The sequence below is a fragment of the Manacus candei genome, unplaced genomic scaffold, assembly GCF_025592945.1.
Source record: "Manacus candei isolate 608988 ecotype Guabito, Panama unplaced genomic scaffold, ASM2559294v1 h1tg000008l, whole genome shotgun sequence".
In the NCBI taxonomy this organism is placed as follows: domain Eukaryota; kingdom Metazoa; phylum Chordata; class Aves; order Passeriformes; family Pipridae; genus Manacus; species Manacus candei.
This window is the reverse complement of record NW_026138056.1, coordinates 23,837,128-23,858,633: the sequence shown is the minus strand read 5'-3', so window position 1 is coordinate 23,858,633 and position 21,506 is coordinate 23,837,128. Positions and strand designations below refer to the sequence as shown.

The following is a 21,506-nucleotide window of genomic DNA, read 5'->3' as shown; positions in this document are numbered from 1 at the left end:
GCATAAGTAAAGCCAGAGAAGGAGGAATGTAGGCAGATATGTATGAGCATGTAAGAGCATTATGATGGAATATATGGCCAAAATACTTGGCTTTAGAGAGGAGAAGCAGGAGTATGTCTTAGTTAATCGCATACAGGCCTCTGTTTTTGTGAGACTTTTGACTCTGTTTTCTGTTTTGTATTTTTCCTAGTGTAAATGCACTAGTCTGCCTTTTCTGTTCTTATTTTAGACTCAGGTTGGGGAGTTCCTGGGAGACAATGATAAATTTAACAAAGAAGTCATGTATGCCTATGTAGACCAACACGACTTTTCAGGAAAGGATTTTGTTTCAGCTCTGCGCATGTTTCTAGAAGGATTTCGCCTTCCAGGAGAAGCTCAAAAAATTGATCGCCTAATGGAGAAATTTGCTGCTAGATATTTAGAATGTAACCAAGGGTAAGATGTACTTTGTCTTCAGAACCTTGGAAAGCTGAATAATTAGTAAAAAATCCTAATAAATTAAATTTGCTGTTCTTTTTCTCCTTTTTGCCTTCAGGCAAACTCTTTTTGCTAGTGCAGATACTGCATATGTTTTAGCTTACTCAATTATCATGTTGACAACAGATCTTCACAGTCCACAGGTATGTTGCTGGAATAAGTATTTGTGTAATCCATAGATATGTAACTTTCACGCTTTGTGACAATGTAGTTTTAAAAGCTTGAGGTCCAATTTAACACCAATATGTGTGTAAGAAGTAAGCTAGCTTATGTTTAACAGTTTTATGTTTCATGGACATTGAGATTTTTAAGTTGTTTTGGTTAGGCCTTTCTGTAAGGTAGATTTCTTTCAGATAGATAGTTTGGTCTGTATGCCAAGATAAAACACTCTTTTTCTTTCTTTCTTCCTTCCTTTCTTTTTTTTTTTTGGTAATGTGTATTATAATTGATCTGTGGATCCTACTGCATGAGTGTTGGAATGTCCTCATGTCCTTGTATTATTTTGTAGATATGACAGTCTTGCATATGTTGAATACTTAAAAATGTCTTCTGAATCAGTAGGTTTGTCTTCAATGGTAACTTGTCATCTGCTGGCCAGTTTTGTAGGCAGCATTGTAACTGCAATGAGCTTGCCTCATTTGTTGATATTTATAGCTATTTTCTGGATTTCAGGTTAAGAATAAAATGACAAAAGAACAGTATATTAAAATGAATAGAGGTATCAATGACAGTAAAGATCTCCCTGAAGAATATTTGTCTGCTATCTATAATGAAATAGCTGGAAAGAAGATTTCAATGAAGGAAACAAAAGAATTAACAATACCCACAAAATCTAGTAAACAAAGTAAGTAGTTGTAATATTAGCTTTCTTCAAAGTTTTGGCTCTTCAGTTTCATTAAGTTCTTATTTTTAAAATGAGAGTTCAATGAAGCAAACACCACTTAACTCAAAATGAGTTAATTTCATATTCTTTTCCATTTCACATAAATGTATGATGATGCCTGATGCTTGATGGTGTTAAATGCACCTGCTTATTTTCACTTCCCTTTGTATCTGAGTTCCTGGCGATTGGTGCACTCACCATGGAGAGAAGGCAGGTTTTGCTGTTGAACAGCAACACAGGGAAATTTAAGCTTGTGAAATAAGTGTCACCCATAAGCACAGTGCAGAACACTGAGTGGGTCTTCTATTTCTATAGTGACCATTGTGATTTCCTGCAATAACCAGTCTGTCATCCTCAAAAATTTTGCAATATTTGGTTTGTAAGACACTAATTTATGCACTTTTAAAATGAATTATCTTTTCCTCTCTCAAATACCAGAAAAACTTTTTGTGTTTTGCACAGCATGAAAATTCAGGTGTTATTCATTCTAGCTTTTCTACAGAGAACATTAAAGAGACTTGACTTTTTCCCAACATATTTGTATACTTTCAAGTCCTATGTTAGCCTTATATGCAGAGTGCTTGTAGGAAACTTGCATGTGGCTAAAAGAATCCATCTTGTTTTCAGTATTCATTCAATTAATGCAATGTTTTATTGTAATTTTTAAAAAACTTATTATTACATGCTTCTTGGGTTTCACTGTCTTGATGAGATGGAGATTCCATTATGGAAATGAAAAGGTGATTAATGTAGTTCTCCTTCAGAAAAAGGATGTCCAGTTATTTTTATTCTTATTTTGTGTGCTAATAGATTACTATGAAAGGTTTCTTCACTTTGAATTTAGCTTTGGGGATGTGATATTTATGCTGTCAGTTGAGGTGATGGAGAAGAAATCCTTGTTGTCCAAATCTTAAGATTCTGTAAAGGTTTAAAAGTAGGTTACATTTCACACATTAGTTTGCCTTAAGTTAAATTTTATCTGTATTGTAAAAGAAATATCTTGCTGGTGTGGTAACTTCAAAATGTAAAGCTAATACAAAAATTGCATCTGAGTATTGCAGTTAATGAAAAATGTGAAATTATTATATTCCTAAAGACACCACTACTAAAGATGCACAAATGAGAGGAAAAAATGTGTTTACAGGTGTTGCTAGTGAAAAGCAGAGAAGACTCCTTTATAACTTGGAAATGGAACAAATGGCTAAAACAGCTAAAGCTCTTATGGAGGCAGTGAGCCACGTTCAAGCCCCTTTTACTAGTGCAACACACCTGGAGCATGTGAGACCCATGTTTAAGGTGAGATACATATTTAATATGGAGAATATCACAGTTTCTTAATAAAAAATACTGACTGATAGGATTTATTGAAAATACTAAAGATTTGTATCTGCTATCTTTTGATCATTTTGTAAGTTATTTAAATTACTTCAGGAAAGAAAGGATTTTGAGCCTTCTAATCTAATTTAATTAACTGTGGAATTTAAGAAGTTTCAGGGCTGATGGAAGTAGCATCTTGATACAGTGGAGGAGTTAAAGGGGAAAAACCTATGAAGAATAGTTAAAAATTTAAAATGTTAGCATTTTTATTTCAGGTGTAGAGGTGTAGTCAAAAACCAGATTTATAAAAGTGAGAAATTACTAATTTCAGTTCATTGATTTGGCTCCCTCTTACTGCTCTAGGGGAGGTTACTTAATTGTGTTTTGGGGGAGCAGTTATGAGAACAAACTTTTATCTGATGTTGTTTGTGGCAGATTATTATTTTAGACAAGTTAAGACTCTAGGAGGAGGTAGCTGGACCTGTATTAAACTATTATTCGAAACACCTGTCTATGCCCTTCTGTAGGTACAAATCTGTCTGCATCCCAAATGCCTTTTCCATACCAATGATTCAGATTCATAGATACAGTCATTCAGTAGTGTATGATGCCTCAGTGTGATCTTGGATGTGATCTCTGGCATAACTAACTCATAGCAGTTATCTGCCACTGAAATAAACTGTTGTGCCCTTTACCACGTGCTCTCATTTGCAGCCCTTTGTGCAAGTCGTGGTCCTCGCATGACCCCTTTGTGAACTGCCGCAGGGAGGTGAAGTTGCAGACTGCTACCGTTACAATAAACCAATGTAACATCCCTGGAGGGATGTGTTGTGAGGTCAGGTGGAGCTCCAAGCCCAGGCTCAAGAATCATAGAAGCATTTAGCTTAAAAAAGACCTTTAAGAACATTGTTTCCAATTGTTAACCCAGCACTGCCAAGTCCACTACTAAACCGTGTCCCCAAGTGCCACATCTACACGTCTTTTAAATACCTCCGGGGCTGGTGACTACACCACTTCCCTAGGCAGACTGTTCCAACATTTTTCAACTCTTTCTGAAATTTTTCCAGATACCCAATCTAAACCTCCCCTGGTGCAACTTGAAATCATTTCCTCTTGTCCTATCACGTGTTACTTGAGAGAAGAGACCAACTCCTTCACCAGTATTATTGCCCTTCTCTGGACATGCTCTAACACCTCAATGTCTTTCTTGTCATGAAGGGTCCAAAACTGAATGCAGTGTCTGAGGTGCAGCCTCACCAGTGCTGGGTCCAGGGGGACGATCACTGCCCTGGTCCTGCTGGCCACACTATTTCTGATACAGGCCAGGATGCCATTGGCCTTCTTGACCACCTGGACACACTGAGGATCTAGCTGTGGGATTGCTGTCCATGAGGCAAACTTCTGAGTTCTTTGTCACCTTATTAATAAAAGTAGTATAGCACTCTGTCTGTACAGAGGAACACTGTTTCCCTTTTAAAAGGTCTACTTTCAGAGTGTCACTCGGTAGAGGTATACTGTATATCCCCTCTGTTGACTTCTTTAAGACTGAAATGAAATCACCTGCATGCAGGCATCTCTAAAATTTGTAGTCTATTTTTTCTTAAAATACCAGCCCTAGTACTTCCTAGCCTTTAGTTTCTGAAAAGTACATTTGCAAAGTCCATTTTCAAAGGAGCAAAATATGAAGCATCAGGGTAATTTAACACCCTTAACATCTTTTGTGAAGGTGCTAAGAATTAGAAGTGAGGATGTTCATGAACTAATTAAAGTACTGAGGACAGTGTGATGTGTCTAACAGAGAGCTGTCTTCTCAAAAAGGTGAGAACTGTGAAATTTAAATACTAAGTTTCACATCTTTAGACTTTTTAAAATTTTAATTTCAGCAAAATTTTATAAATTTTATAAATTTCTGAGTATCTCACCTATTGATGGCCATGTAAAATTGATCGTTATAACTGTATTTACAGATACATTTGCTAAATGATGAAAACAGAGCAAAAATTTACTTTATGCATCCGCCTAAGCAGCCCAAAGTTGATTGTCTGGTTATTTTCACCCTTATTGACAAAACAGGGTGTCAATTTATGTGTATTAAAAATAACAACATAAATCTAGTTATAAAGCATATATACAGATCATTAGATGGTTCTTAAGAAAGTATTTCAGTTTTGTGATTTTTTAAGATTAGTTTTGGTTTCAGCAGGAATGAAAAATTAGGAAGGCAATGAGAAGAAACATACATTTCTGAACATAAAATCATAGAATAGTTTGGGTGGGGAGGGACCTTTAAAGGTCATACAATAGGGAATTAAATCCTGGATCTAGGAATTCATCTGATGCCTTTAATACTGTCCCACAGATACCCTTTGGTATATGCAAGTGTTAAATGCTTTTCTGAGGTAGTGCATTTGGAATTGCTGGCTTAAATTAAACCAGAGCTCTGTGGTGCATCATTTTACTATGAAATTAAGTGTGAAATCTGTACTCCCTGCTGTGCCCATTGAGTCTGTATTTCATCTGGGGTGACTACAGGTAAAATGATTTTGAAAATTGTTCTGGGGTTTCTGAGGAAACCGGGGGGTTTCCTCTCCATACGGACATGTAGTTATGGCAGGTTCCCTCTGCATCTTCTGACTGATTTTTCTGCCAGTGGGAGAGGGAGCCTTGACCACAAAGACAGAACCATGTAGAGTCTCCTGCAATAACTTCAGTTGAGTGTGTTGTACCTCCAGTCCCACCTAAGGCAAGAGAGATGGAAAACATCAACAGTGGCTTGGATACAAGAACATGGAGGGATAAGGGCAAGAAACTTAAGAGCAGATTCATGTCCTGTATTTCTTATTGTTGTCTTACCATAATTTTAGTGGAATTAATAAAGTTTGCCCTATTTTCACTGCCTTCTTTTCTTTCCTTCTGCTGTTATCAGGATAAGCTAGTCTTATTTAAGTACTTTTCATCATAAAGGAATCTGCCATGTGCTGTATTGGTTTTTGCAATAACTATCAACTCTTGTCTCTCTTTCTCAGTGTGCAAAGATAAAGGTTATCCTGGGAATACCAAAGTTCCAGTAGACACCTAACTGACATAGCTTTAGGGTTTGGGTTTTCCTACAATCTGAGGATGGTTGAGTGTGCTGATTGCTGAGGGAGAGGACGAGTGCTTCTGAGGGGGGTGCCAGTCTGTGTTACTCCTGTCCCATTCTCACGTCTCGTCTGACCATACTTTATACTATTCGATGTCTCATGCCTATCTATTCTATTTCCTTTTTGGCAAAAGGCAACTTCAGGATAATGATGTGAGTTAAGGATGGAATTTACACTCTAGCAAGATGTCGAAACTATAACATTCCCTTCAAGTGCTAACTTAAAATGCTAACGTAACACTTATTTTGCATACGTTCCAGTTGGCATGGACACCTTTTCTAGCTGCATTCAGTGTGGGTCTGCAGGACTGTGATGACACCGAAGTTGCCTCTCTTTGTTTAGAGGGTATACGATGTGCAATCCGGATTGCTTGCATTTTCAACATTCAGGTAAAAAAATATAAGATTGAGACACTACTTTGATTTATGTACCAGCAAAATGTTAGTGGGATTCTGAAAGTCCTTGTTGCTGAAGTTATTGCACTGCAATACCTAGAGGCTGCCTCCTTCTACCATTGCTACTTCTGATATTTGACTGGAAGTGTAAATAAAGTTACCTTTCTTTTTCCTGGTGTTTTGTGGTAAGTTCTTCCATGCCTATATACTGAATTTTTGTTTCTGTATCAGTTGACTACTTTTAAGTCAAAGTACTTTCTTTTTAGCTTTCTTTCTAGTTACAGGCTGTTTAGCTTTGTTGTGGTGCTTCCAAAAATGAGTCTTTCTATTGTGTTTCACAAGTAAAATAGTATCTCTGTGAACTCTATTTGAGGTATTGTTCTCAACTTCAGAGAGATTATACTAATACAAGACTTTTATAATTGGATGCCATTTTAACAGTTATGACACTGGAAATGTCATTCCTGATGTGATGCATGAATGTATCTTGCATTAAGCACTATGCCAAGAATTCCAGACTCTCTGGCTCCAGAGGGTAATTCTGATTAAATTTGGGCTTTTTTTGGCTTTATTTTTTTCCATTTAAAAATCCTTGGTAGTGAAGGTACAATTATGTTATTGTAGATAATTAGTTAATAAATGAAATAGTGGTCTGCTGTAAGTCCATCATAGGGGTAGCTGAAGAGAGGGGCAAGCAAAATTCATGTTTGACATTGCATTATTTCATGTGTACACTGAAAACATGTAAATAAAAAAACCCCAACCAAGAACCCTGTAAGATTAAGTTAAAAATGTTAAACTATGATATGATAGTGAATGCTTTCCTTCCTTCTCCTCTTGCACTTGTATTTGGCAAATTAGATAACTTTTTATTGCCAATGGGAAAAGTCCCATTGGGACCTCTTATACAACTGCTTAGAAAAGCCCATCTGAGATCATGTAAGGTTTCCTTCCTCTGTCTTTCCACTTAATTTCTGCATCATCACCACCTGCCCCCAGACTGAACAGACTTAAAAATTTGATTAACAAAGCCTTCCCTGGAGCCTGCAGCTGGTCTGTGTAATTCACATTCCTGTTATTTTTGTTTCTAAGCTGCAGAAGTGAAACTGGTACAGATATCAGTTTCAGCAGCTGCAGAGTTTAGCTCCCAGTCCTGCAGTGGTCTGCCTTGCGTGGCAAGGGCAAGGACATGCTTGCTTACACTCAGAAGATCCCCATGCTTCAGTAATACCCTTCAACTGGCTTGGGACAAACTTGCTTGAACTAGAGGTGTTGCAAAACCCAAGTTTTTAAATTTCAGAAAATGAGAAGTGTTGCTTTTGAATTTTGTATGTAAAGGATATTCCTTCTTTGTTTCCTATGGGGATTCTGCTTTGTTGATATCATTAAAAACAGTACTGGCTTGTTGACGATTTCAGTATGTTATAGAGCTGTTCCAGTGCACAAGGCAATGATTAGATGGCATCTTGTCTGACTTCAGAGGCCAAGTAGCTCTGGTGGTTTGAGGCAAACTGGCAAATCTGTACTTAAGCTGATTTAAGGATCTTTTTTGTTGGAATCAAGTTTTTCCTTCAGTGCTGGCAACCTTTCTATTTCATTGAATAAACATACAGAAATTAAGATTGGTGTCTAGTAAGAGTTAACATTAGTTTACACATCTTGAGAGATATTGATGCTTTTAGTTTTAAGAAAGTTTTCAAAGTACACAATTGTCATGGTTTGAAACCATGACAACAATTTAGTTTAAGCTATGCATGTTCACCTGTAAAACCTGAATTATAGATTCTGGTTTTAATTATTTATGCTTCTTTATCTTAGACTGTCACAGAGTCTGACTTTTGTCTTTAAGCATCTAAGCCAAGATATGCATCAAAAGAATGTACTTAATCTGCTTATATCATCTGGTTTTAATTTTTGGGTGATGGACACATTGTTTAGTTGTTTTTCTCCTACATTGATGGCTTAGAAAAAGGGGCAGAAGGGGAATATCTGTATGAATAGGTAGGACTGAAAACATTTTCCAGAAGATACACATTTTGTAGACTCTAAACCTTCATTGCTGAGTATGCTTTCTTTGAAATTTCCATTTTTCTGTGCTTAGACATCATTTGCTGTGCCTTTGCCAGCCTACCCTGCAGTAGTAGTTGGATTTGAACATGGCAGACACGTTGTGTGGCTCTGTGATAATCCATCCCTTCTATCATTGCCCGCTGTTGTGGTGTTCGTGTTTTCTCTGGGAAATAAGCATTCTTCCTGGGATACTTTTTTTTAATATTTTATATTTGGTTGGTTTATATTCTCGATTATTTTTTTAACTTGGAAACAGCCCTAAATATCCAAGCAGTTAAATGTATTTTGTAATTGTCATTTGTTTGTCTGGTATACATTTCACTTATACACAACAGGAGAGTAAAATGCAGATGTGAGCTCAACTGGAATCCCCTTTTCACTGTTTTAGTTGGTTCATATGAGATCCGAAGAGTTTCCTTTGTTGTTTATAGGACAACATAAAAATTGGGTAACTACACGCAGAACCTTTTTTCTTTTGTGAGATAGATTTCATCTGTCTAGATTATGGTCACTTGCTGTTTACTCGCCTGTGATGCTTGCCTTAGAAGATTCTGAGGTGCTCCAAACAATGTGGATTAAGTCAAATACACTCTGAGCACTTCTGTGGAATTGGCAAAACGTACCTTTTAGATACATTACGTAGACTCTGTTGACAAAAAAATCCTACAACTATAGTGTGTCTGTTAGGGCAGCATTTTCAGAGTAGGTCTGAGTATTGTACAAGAATATTAAAAGCTAAGCTAAGTAGCCACATTTATTTTGAAACAGCGTGCTATTTTCCAAAAAAGCCCCCCAAAAAGACCAAACCAGAAACCTAACAACAACCTATGTGTTCTGTGCTGTCAGACATTACACTTCATGAACAGAAGGAGCCTGATTTTTATCCCACAGCCTACTGTACAAGACCATAAGATATTTTCACTATGCTTCGGAAATTCAGTTCTAGGAAGAGAAAGGTAAATGGTATAGTTGATGAAACCATGCAGACTGTACTAAGATGAAGAAACAGAAAAAATACTTATGAGAATTTTGGGTTTTTCCCTCTCATTTCCAGCTTGAAAGAGATGCCTATGTTCAAGCATTAGCAAGATTTACGTTACTTACAGTGAGTTCTGGTATTACTGAAATGAAGCAGAAGAATATTGACACCATTAAAACTCTCATCACGGTGGCTCATACAGATGGAAACTATTTAGGAAATTCCTGGCATGAGGTAAAAGTCATTTGTATTTAAATTGTAAGACAGCGTGTTTACTGATTTTTTGACCACAGTGGTGTACTTGTTTGTGCATAAATACAGTGGTTTTTAGATAAGTACCAAGTATATACTTTTGTGCATATATTATGCAGCCAATTAAAGTAGCAAAACATCTCTAAATTAATATTCGTTTTAGACAAGAACAGAAATAACTTTTCTGACCTTGAGTGTTGAGAATTTTTTTCTTTTGAAGATTTTTATTTATCTATTTTTTACTATTTAAAACTGCTTTTTGTTGATGAACAACTTTGTTATTCTCTGGAATAGATTCTGAAATGCATCAGTCAGCTTGAACTGGCACAGTTAATAGGAACTGGAGTAAAACCTCGCTACATCTCAGGGACAGTGCGTGGCAGGGAAGGTTCTTTTACTGGAACAAAAGATCAGACACCCGATGAATTTGTGGGGCTGGGACTGGGTAAGTAATGCAGATATGAAGTATTTCATTTAACTGGCTTTGTTCACAGCTATTCAGGTTTGTCCTTTGTGTTCATTCTTGTTGACTGGGAGGTTCAGACAGAAGACCATAAAATAGTCCTCATAAAACTCCTAGACTTTTAATAGCTCTGTTCCAATTTCTGGAATATTTGGTTTGCTCTGTTAAATATTATTGCCAGGGTGGGAGAGTAGGAAATTTAAGAAAGTTTTATGTTATTAATTTCTATTAAAATACAGCTGACCAACTTAGAACGGCTCACAGACGGTACGACCAGATTTAATAATATTGCAGCGTTGGTGCGCCAAGTATCTTACCAAACAAGCAAGTATGTGTAGGTTAAGCATCTGTTGTGAAGCTTTGTGAGAAATATATAGAATTCAAACCAAGTGGGAGATTAATTTAGCTTAAATTCTGAGCTACCATTTCTTTCCTCTCTTGGTTACTTTGGTACTGAGTAACTGCCTTTTTTAGGTTGACCTGAGCACCAAAATTTACTCCGTAAATGAGATGTTTATTATTCTACTAAAATATATAGCGGTCTTACCTTAAATTATCTTCAAAACAGTGGGGTTTTTCTTGCGGGGTGGTTGTTTGTTTGTTTTTTAAAAAGGGAACACAGTTACATACATATACACAGGTGTAGCGTATTAGGAAACTCTAGAAGCATCAAAGTGTATTTGTATAAATGTATCTGACTGCTAAAAAGTTTCAGTTTGTGTGATGCTCGGTATCTCCTGCCTTTCTAAACTTCACCCACAGCCAGGCAAAAGCCTTGTCTTCCCTCAATTTTTTGTGTAACTCTTTTTTAGTAGTAATGATTATTTTCCTGTTTTCCCCGATCTTAGCTCCCAGATTAGTCCTAATCATCCAGCTTTGTTTTCTCCTCAGACAGTTTTTCTTCTGCAGTCAGTCTTTTTCTTTCCCTTCTGCTTTCCTTTGGCCAACCTCTGTGTACTCACCTTGCCAAGAACAGATGAAGGGAAAACTTATGCCTGGAAATTAATGAGTCTGCCAACATCTCATATACTGAGCTTCTTCTGCCCTTCTAATATGCATCCTCCAGTTTAGTGTTCCCCAATGACCTATCCAACTTCACTGTTTCCAAATGCTGGCAGTTTCTCTACACTGAAGTGATTGACCTCTAAAGCTTTTAAGTCCTAATAGCGCAAGAATGTAAACTGTAGTCAGGTGTCTCTAAATCATATTTGCTATCATTGGTGTAAATCCAGCTCATAAAGACTTTTTACTGCCATTTTTAAGGAAAATAGTTTATGCCCAAATGCATGAAGTGTTTCTCTCTGAATTGAATTTCTGGAATGCTTATTACAGTGCACATATGGAAACTTTACCATTTTTTCCTTTTTTTTTTTTTTTTTTCATAATATTGCTTCAATCTTTTAGGAAAATACCTCTTATAGGAATTTGGTTTTCTTGCACTTCGGGGCTATTAGAACATTTTTTTCAACTGTTTTGGTTTTTTCCACTCCTTTCTGTAAATTATGTTTTGCAGATGGTTTAATTTTCTATGATCACTCCAAAGTATCCTTTGGAACTACAGGTTGCAAACAACCTTTCTATAAACCTAAATTCCTTGGAAGAACACATAGTGCATACGTCCGTATATACAGACACATTTTACAGGAAAATAATTAGAGTTTAATTAGAGTCAGTGAAGTTTTAGTCTGGTGACACAGGAGCTCCATCTTTCAAGCCTGCTTGCAAACTCAAACATGGGTAAACAGCAGCATTCACTCCAAAAAGCAACAGAACCAACCCCAAAAGCTCCTTTGCTCGTTTACTTCCTCAGCAAGGATTCAGGTGTGGCTCTTCAGGCATCTGCATTTCTATGTCTTCATCTCTTGCATTATCTTCCTGCAGTGGCCCTTTTTTTGTTTTACTTGGACATTTAAAGCATCACAAGCATGTGGGTTGGAAAAGTAAAAGAATAAACATCTGTTCCTTTGCCTTTTTGGTAGGAACGTTGTCTTACTTTTAGTTGTAATTGTCAAATTCAGGTTTCTTCTATTCCAGTTTCTGTTCATAAAGTTGGAAGTCAAAACTTGCTGCAGTGAGTAGGTCGTAGCCAAAGTGTACTTTTTAGGTGACCAGAAATCCTCTTTGGACAAGGGGAATCTGAGGAATTGGTTTTTCATAAAGCAGAATTATATAGGTGACTCTTTATGTTTCATTGAAAGAGAGTCATAACTGTTAAAGTCTGCTATCTGCTTAGGTTTTCCAGACTGATGGTAAAAACTGCAATAACAAGGAATTCTCATGTGGAACTGGCTGAGTTGGTTACTGTTACCTGACTTCTTGGAGATAGCCTTTCAAATTCACTTCACCAGCTGCTCATTTGATATGTTTCTTAGCTGACTCTTACCAAGCCTCAAGCTAATTGATATTGGCAGCTTGTGTGCTTACAAGAGAAGCCTTGATCAAACCCAACAGTATTATAAGTTCCTGAAATACTAGTGTATGTATGTATGTACCAAATGTTTGGTCCATAAATGCCTTAGAAAAATACTTCAGATGGATCAGGTTATATAGATTTGTCTTACGGTCATCTCCAGCCACCCTCAAGTGTGGGTGGAGCACAGTGAGACTCGGAAGCAGACTGAAATAGGAGAACTTCTTGTCTCTGCAAAGCTCTGAGAACAGAACTGCTGGCTTTCTTTAGGTCTTCTGTTCTCCCTTATCTTTCTGATAGGATGCCTAAGGGGAAAAAACCTAAATGCAGGGGATGCGGAATTAACCAGAATGGTGCAAGATTCCTCTCTTTTTGCAATGACAATTTGAGGCAAGTTTAGAGATTATCAGAAATTTCAGAATTTTGCTCGCTATTAGCAGTTTCTTAATATGAGATTTCCCAGATGTAGGTTACAGTTTCTAGCCTCCAAAATAAATAACTGCTATTTTTATTTGCAGATTTTTCTCACTGTTGTGATAATTTTGCTGTACTTGAGATGTAGCTTAAAGATGGAGTTTTGGTGGAAGCTCTTCTCCATGAATAATCTAAAATAAAACCTATCAAGATGGATTTACTCGATGCTAGTAAAATGTGAAAAGTTTCTCCATGTGGTATTCTCTGTCATTTGTTGCATATTTTCAGTAGCAAAATTACCTAAGGTTCATTGAAAGAAGGAGAAAAAAAGATGCTTTCTGTGATTTTTAATTTTTTTCACTTTTATCTGTTCATACAATTGCTCCAAACATGGATAATTTTCTCAGATTAATATAGTTTGTACATTGATAGAGAATCCAGTTAATTAGGACTTAGACCAACATACAACTGTCCACTGAGATGCCCAGATCATGCAAGGGAAATTAATAATATCCTTCTCTTTTTTGTGAATTGAAAATATATTTAATTATACTGGTATTGGCACAACTTTTCTTTTTCTTCCCAGCTCTTTCTGTGTTATCACTTACCTGTTTTTCAATTTTTGTTCACTGTAGTTGGTGGAAACGTGGATTGGAAGCAGATAGCAAGTATTCAGGAATCCATTGGAGAAACTAGCTCCCAAAGTGTTGTCGTTGCTGTAGACAGGTATTGTATGGTATTGAATTTGTTGTTGTGACCTCAAGCTTTTTAAGCACTATTTAAATCATCTATGCTAAGAATGGGACATTATTAATTTATTAATTTATTTGAAAAAACTCGATACTACAGTACTAAAGTGCTTTTTGGTTTTGGATGGGGGCTTTCCCTTTTTTTATGGATCATAGGTATTTTTGCAAGCAGGAGCACAGCAAAGATTAGGCAAGAAACCTTTTTACTTAAAAAAATTACTGCAGTAGAGTTGCAGAATGGAGACTGCTGTAGCGTCTGGTGAATCTTGATTTACTGTATATAGTAACAGATAGGAAATCTCATTTTGCCTTAGTACAGAGGGCATTATTGACATTCTCTCCTAAATATAATTACTGACTTCCAACTTTCCTCTAGTTTATGTAGATGTTGTCTGAAATGACCAAAATTATTATTCCAGTCTTCCTTTTTATGAATCACATTTATTTTACTGGATTTGGCCAGGCATAATATATATCATGAACGTTCCTTGTTTATATCATGAAGTACTGATGAGACTGGAGTGTTAATGGTCCCTGCTTGCTCAGCATATAAGAAATCAGAACACATCATTTTCTTAATGGTTGTCAAAATTGATGAAGAGGTATCATTTTGAAGGCTTACAAACATTTCTGTGATTGAACATAGGCAGCAAGATCGGTATCAGTTCATTGAAGGGTGCCTTGCAGTAAAATCACAGTCAGTGAAGTGGAAGCTTAATGTCAAACATAATAGCTCTTTAGGTTTGCAGTGTCTCTCCCTGCTTCATAATGGGAAGTGTTTCAGGTATCTACTTGTCATGGCAGATGGGAATTGTGCGCTCTGGAGAAGCTTGGCTTCTATATTTGGGCAGGGATAATAAAAACTACTGACAGTATTCATCAGTATTTCTCCACAATTACTAACTCTTTTTTCATAAATAAAAGTAATCCAAGGATGTCTATATATTGGGGGGGGGGAGGAACCAATGAAAAAAAAAAACCAAACTTGGAATACATGTTTAATAGATGCTTCTTTTTTTTTTAAAGAAATTGTAACAATGTCTTTAACTGCATTTTGCAGAATATTTACGGGATCTACGAGGTTGGATGGAAATGCTATTGGTAGGTTTTATCTCTTCCCCACCCACCCCTGTAAACTAAACCTTGGAAAAATACTGCATTAAAATCTGTGGTTGTTTAACAGTGGATTTTGTTCGCTGGCTTTGTGCTGTATCTATGGATGAGCTGCTGTCTGCTACCCACCCTCGAATGTTCAGTCTGCAGAAGATAGTGGAGATTTCTTACTACAACATGGGACGGATAAGGTTACAGTGGTCTAGGATCTGGGAAGTTATTGGCGATCATTTTAATAAGGTATCCCTGTTAATGATTCTACTGCATACTCCAGTTATTGATACAAATTAATTTTATGTTGAGATTTGTTGGAAAAGCACATGCTTATCTGAATTATACTGGTTTTATTGTCCTTCTGTGTAAGTACCTTAAACCAACAAAAATTGTAAAGCTGAAAAGGCGACAGAGGTACATGATATAATAAATGTGTAAAAACACAAGTATACATTGTTATTTATCATGACCTGGCTGCCATTAGTTTTGTGTTAGAAGTTTTGTGGGTGTTTTGTGAAGCTTGGGATAAGATGACGTTTTCTATTCAAGTCTAAATGGATTGTTTATCAGGTGAATGGTAGATATGCATTTTTAATACAGCTATTGAAGTCTTTCTAGACAGCTTGCTTATTTTTAGAAAGTTTTAAATGCCAGGTTAATTAATGTAGAAAATAGCTGGAGCTGGTTAGGGATTATTGAATTCCATTAACAATGTGGTTTATGGAACTGGCTGCTGTGTAATTTTGTTAATTTTCCAGCACTGTTTAGTTCTCCATTATCAACTGTATAGGCAACTCATGCTGAATCTGTAAGAATTCTGGTGTAAGCTTACCATGCATTTCTATTCTACCTTCTCAGGTTGGCTGCAATCCCAATGAAGATGTAGCTATTTTTGCAGTAGATTCATTAAGGCAATTGTCAATGAAGTTCTTGGAAAAAGGAGAACTTGCTAATTTCCGATTCCAGAAGGACTTCCTAAGACCATTTGAACATATCATGAAGAGAAATAGGTAATAACATACAATTAACTGAATTGCCTGGGATTGCAAGCATCAACTTTTGCAATTAATGTTTCAAATTACTTTTTATTAAAATCAATAGTTAAAAAATTATACTATTCTAATTGATTATGTAATGTAGTTTAAAAAAATATTATTTATTATCTTAATTTAGGTCTCCTACTATTCGAGACATGGTTGTACGGTGTATTGCACAGATGGTAAATTCCCAGGCTGCTAACATTCGTTCTGGCTGGAAGAACATTTTTTCAGTATTTCATCTGGCAGCCTCAGATCAGGATGAAAGTATAGTGGAACTGGCATTCCAGACTACAGGGCACATTGTCAGTGAGTATGAACGATATTCAGACGTCATGGAAGTGTGTGTCACTCCCGAGCCTGAAAAGCTTTGTTTGTCTGTTGACTCCACAGTCTGCGTAGTAAAGCCTGCTTCATGTTGTAGAACCAATCTACACTTTTCAAGCAGTCCTCTGGCAAAATACTTAACGAAGTCATTCAAGAAGATTATAGTTATCTGTCTGTCTTTATGCCTTTTAAAAAATATATGTTTGTAGCATTCTGTAGTAAAACAAGTCAGACCTTAGATAATTTTACGTAGGGTGTAGATTTTCATTTAAGTGAAGAATATTATGTTTTTCACCCCAGGAAAAAAAGAAGTGTACTCATTTTAGTATTATGTTGTTTGCCTGTCTTTTTCCATGTTTCTGAATTGTGTTTGTGCATGGCCCTGTTTAAGAGAAAGTGCTGAGCTACGTGGCACTATGATGATTTTAATTTTTTTTTCCTTCCCACTCTAATCTAGATCACAGGCTTTAAGGAGTATAAGGGATCTCTTCATTCTGTCTCAACCTCTGCAAGTTCCTAAAACTTTTTCAGCTTTGATGAAGCATTTTTTTATCCTGAAAAGTATCTATGTCAAAACAAGGCAACATGTTGCAGAGGGGGAAGTCCATTAGTAGATGTAACTCCATACTTCATGTAGCCCTCTTAAGGTCTGGTCATGCAGACCAGTGTTAAACACTAAGCCTATCGCTCTGGCCTTGCTTAACTGTTAAATTGCCCTTCTTTAGTCTAGATGCTATCTTATTTTAAACACTTATTTACTGTCAAAATGGAATGCCCTCTAGGTGATTTTTTTTTTCTCGTTAAACCATTCTTCTGGGGTCTTTTCTTTAGTTTTTCTTACTACTCAAGCATTTGACAGCACCAATTGATGAACTGGTCTCTCATGGCTTCTGTTACAGTCAGTTCATATTAGAATTAATAGATTTTAAAGCATGACACTTTTTTTTTCTTCTGTTCACACTTTTCTCTCAGCAATCGTGTTTGAAAAACACTTCCCAGCAACCATAGATTCTTTCCAGGATGCAGTAAAGTGCTTGTCTGAATTTGCCTGCAATGCAGCATTTCCAGATACCAGTATGGAAGCGATCCGCCTCATCCGCCACTGTGCAAAATATGTATCTGACAGACCTCAGGTATATTCTGTATTAGCTAAATTGTAAGTGCTTTTACAATAGTGCTTTTACAAAGAAAAAATACTTGTGCTAAACTTCTTGGCTTCCCTTCAAGTTTCATGGATTAATGAGAAATATACTTTATTCAGAAACAATAGGAGTATAAAATGCCACGGGCTTTGAAAGTATCGGCAATTTCTTTTTCTTCTTTCATTCCCCTTTGCCCATCCCCATGCACCCAGTTCAACTGGTGACTGGCATTCCTGGGAGCTGCTGGAAATCAACGTATCTCAGGATCTCTCTCTACTGAGAAATGTTGTGAAGAATGGATAACGGCATAAGCAAAAATGCTTGATATCCTTAAGATATTATGACAGATCCACACTTTCAGTGCTATCTCTATGAAAATGACAGCAAGAGACTCACACTGAATTACAAGCAAAAACTGATAATTGAATGTATAATCTTGTTTATAAGTTTATTCTTCATAATATACTAAGCAGTACTTTGAAAAACACTTTGTCTTCTCAGTAGTATTTTGATTGCCAGCTCACCTGAAATGTCAGGATGTGATACTAGTACAGCACAGATTGTTATTTACAGTCTAGATTGTGTTTTATTTTGAAGAATCTAACTCCTATGACTCTCTATAACCCTGTGTTTTCTTCTAAAGGCATTCAAGGAATACACAAGTGATGATATGAATGTAGCTCCCGAAGACAGAGTGTGGGTGCGAGGGTGGTTCCCAATTCTCTTCGAGCTGTCCTGTATCATCAATAGATGCAAATTAGATGTAAGAACCAGGTAACAATCAGTATTTGTAATTCAAATTTTAAAAGGCTTAGTTTACACTTTTAAAATAGAAACAACTCTTCTACTAAATGTAACCATCATAGAATGATTTATATATTTAAATTTGGGTGATATCACTTTGGAAACACTAAACACCTTTTAAATGGATGCTCGAATGCAGACATTTAGTCTGTGTTCTTTACATATGACATTTTTATTTTCTGTTATAATCAATAACGAAGTTAAGTAGCTGTGATTGCATTGTGTGTCTTGCCCATCATACTTAGTTTGGGGATTTTAAGACTGGGTTTATACTAGATTCATTCGCTGGTTGAAGATTGCAGAAACAGTTGAAAAATCAAAGCTGTACTCTGATCTCATATAAAACTTGCTTATTTTCCTTGAATATGGCTCTTCCCTTCTAAAGTATATTCAATTGTAGTTCAGATACCAAATATGAGAGGTTGTATACAAATAACTCTGAATTTAAACATCTACATGTAAACTGTGCATATGGACTCCCTTCATAGCTGGTGAAGGTTAATACTTGTTCCTTCTTGGAAATATTTGTTTGTTTGTTCTTGTGATCCCTGGTAACAAAGTTGTTTTCCTACTTCAGTTTTAAATTACCACAGTTCTCTGGCTGTTGCCTGTAACTATAAAGTGCTTTTTTTTACAAGGTGATTTTCTACTTAATTTTTGTGTGCTAGTGTGCCTGATCCACATCAGATCCAGCTATAATGTTCTCAACAGTATTTGAGTTTGTTATTGTTGCTGCAGTTGGACATATTTGGTCTCACACATGTTGTGTTTCTGTAACTCTTAGTATATGTTTTTCTTTCTTCATTTCAGGGGCTTAACAGTAATGTTTGAAATAATGAAGACATACGGCCATACTTATGAAAAACACTGGTGGCAAGATTTGTTTCGAATTGTCTTCAGGATATTTGACAACATGAAACTACCAGAACAGCAGACTGAGGTGAAAAAAGTGGGAAAATATAGTTTACATGAGAACTATATTTACAGCAGAAAACCTGTAATATAGATTTATCAAGTAACATTAGGCAAACCTCAAAACTTGAGTGATTGACCTCTATATGATTTTAGTAGCCTTTTTTTGTTTTAATGGCATTCTGTTGGCAGGTGTTGTCACTTTTTTCATTTTTTTAATGTGTGAAAGGCCTAGTAGTTTACACTAAAAACAACAGAGGAATAGCATAAAATGAAATACTTGTAGTGTTATAAGAACTGTAGCTTTTACACGTGATGTGTGGAATCTGAAACACACAACATACTCAGTGAAGCGAGACTTGTAATCAGCAGTGAAGTCACAATTAGAAGAAATAAGTTCTACTAGTTCAAAAATTTTTGATACCTAAGGAAAAAAAAACCAAAACAGAAGAAAAGAAACCCCCATAACCAACCCAAAAACAAACAGAAAATCCCCCCAAACAGCACTGTGCTTTCACTGGACTCTTTTGACCTGCCAAACCAGAACGAGATACTGTTCTGACAAAGAATTGAACAGAAATGGACCTAAAGATGGAAATTAGGTGTAAATTATTAATATTAGAGGTTTGACCAAAATTGTTGATTGTTTGGGAAGCCTTGTCTAGCTGTTTATGGAAGGACATGTCTCACTTTCCAAGTTTTTATTCTCTGGAAAATACTTAAACACAGCTTTGATGTGGTGTTAAATCGTTGATCTCGTTAAAAACACTGAGACAGTTGTTTGTAGTTTTGTAGAAACTCTGTTTCTGTAGTTTTTTAAAACATGCTAGTTAGCAAAGCAAAAGTTGGGGCTCCAAGTTTTGAGGGTTTTGGGATACAGAAACAAATTGCATGTCACTAGTAAGCAATTCAAATTAGGTAAATACATGTATCCATCTATGTGTGTATCCTGAAGTGTCACCTTAAAGTTGTAACTCTTCTTTTTTTTCCACTCCTAGAAAGCAGAATGGATGACAACTACTTGTAACCATGCACTTTATGCAATATGTGATGTATTCACACAGTATTTAGAAGTACTTAGTGATGTTCTTTTGGATGATATATTTGCACAGCTGTACTGGTGTGTGCAGCAAGGTAGGACTGTACCAGATTATGTTAAAACAATGTTAACATTTTACTGTCTTGAATGTGAATAAACAAATACACTGTTTGTCTTTTACAGACAATGAACAACTGGCACGATCTGGTACAAACTGTTTGGAGAATGTTGTCATCCTAAATGGTGAAAAGTTTACCCTAGAAATCTGGGATAAAACTTGCACTTGCATGCTGGATATTTTCAAAACTACAATCCCTCACGCGTAAGACAACTGCTAATATTTATATTTTCTAAAATAGTTCAACTAAATTACTTACTGATTTCAAATTCTCAGATGTCTCATAGATGGGGTGAACAAAAAGCTGTTATGTGTGGACTAAAGAGAAACAGACTTTCTTGGAACATAATGATAAGTTAGGTACTAGGTATACTTTTGTATTATAAATGATAAACTGTTAAAACCTAAAATGCTATACAGGAGATGAGGATTTTTGAGATGACCCTCAAAATGTAATTTGATTCAATTTGACAATGTTGGATTTTTTTTGGAGAAGTACTGTCTGATTTTTTTTGTTATTTTCTTTTTTGTAATAGAATAATGCTATTGATAGGCAGACTTTGCTGTTTGTAATTACATGTGAAGCTTTTTCCGCTGTGGGGATGCAGGGGTGACAAACAGAAGATTTTTGGGTGAGGAGGAAGGGGGAGCTGTTTAAGGATTTTCTTCACTCAAGAAACCTTCTGCACCTGGAAGGTTTAAGTCTAGGAGAAGTAGCGTGGGAACTGTAACATTCTGTCTTTCCCTCGGGCTGTTCTTGCTGAAACAGACGAATTTTCTGTGAAGGAAGATACCTGCAGGCTGTGTCAAACTTCAAAGCTTCCTTTCCCACAGACTTGGGGGAAGGGAGATAAGAAGAGAAAATAAAAACAGTACAAGAGCAGCCTAGTGGGCATCTGCACATGCGTCAGGCCTTTGATATGTGAGGCAGGAGACCTGCTCCGTGTGTGTATTTCCCACCAGGCTGTGAATTTTTACAGTGCCTTGTAGCATTTCCGGTTTCCAATTAAAGTTCCCTCAGTGTTTCAGCTAAGGCTTAGTTCTCCGGTTACCTGCATGCATATCAAGTCTTATGTCCACAAAATACTAAAATACTTCAAGTCTTACAGATCTAAGTCTCTGTGGTTGATGGTTAACTTCCATAATATGTTTGTGAATCCTAATCTTTTTATGAAAATGATCTTGCATAATTAGTAACTCTTTCCCTTCATGTTATAACTAATGTGAAGCTTCTTGAAACAAGGCTTCCCCATTCAGAGGATTATCTTACACATATGCATCAGAGGGCAGAGTAACAAAAAATCATGTCCAGCATTATGCCAAAGTTGAGGGGTTTTTTCCCCTGTGCTACCAACATTGAGATGAAACACTACTTGTTTTCATATCTGATGTTATTATTTGTTCTGTGTCTGTCAGCTAGTTCATGGCCTTTGCTTCTGGGACCTAGTTCAGGCTTGAAGAAAACTGA

At 36.4% G+C, this 21,506-nt stretch overlaps 1 protein-coding gene across 4 annotated transcripts in view; it reads left to right on the top strand.

The window, feature by feature from the left end:
* The window catches only part of ARFGEF1 (ADP ribosylation factor guanine nucleotide exchange factor 1), an 89,851-nt gene that overhangs the window by 56,198 nt on the left and 12,147 nt on the right, over window positions 1-21,506 (top strand). For all 4 annotated transcript variants that reach the window (XM_051768287.1, XM_051768278.1, XM_051768267.1 and 1 more), the window contains 17 exons: window positions 230-435; window positions 536-620; window positions 1,150-1,321; window positions 2,505-2,656; window positions 6,081-6,209; window positions 9,340-9,498; window positions 9,811-9,961; window positions 13,439-13,529; window positions 14,613-14,653; window positions 14,736-14,905; window positions 15,518-15,669; window positions 15,833-16,005; window positions 16,996-17,156; window positions 17,809-17,939; window positions 18,780-18,909; window positions 19,880-20,015; window positions 20,104-20,242. In XM_051768287.1, coding sequence (XP_051624247.1) covers window positions 230-435; window positions 536-620; window positions 1,150-1,321; window positions 2,505-2,656; window positions 6,081-6,209; window positions 9,340-9,498; window positions 9,811-9,961; window positions 13,439-13,529; window positions 14,613-14,653; window positions 14,736-14,905; window positions 15,518-15,669; window positions 15,833-16,005; window positions 16,996-17,156; window positions 17,809-17,939; window positions 18,780-18,909; window positions 19,880-20,015; window positions 20,104-20,242 — 2,378 coding nt within the window. The remainder of the gene's footprint in view (window positions 1-229; window positions 436-535; window positions 621-1,149; window positions 1,322-2,504; window positions 2,657-6,080; window positions 6,210-9,339; window positions 9,499-9,810; window positions 9,962-13,438; window positions 13,530-14,612; window positions 14,654-14,735; window positions 14,906-15,517; window positions 15,670-15,832; window positions 16,006-16,995; window positions 17,157-17,808; window positions 17,940-18,779; window positions 18,910-19,879; window positions 20,016-20,103; window positions 20,243-21,506) is intronic.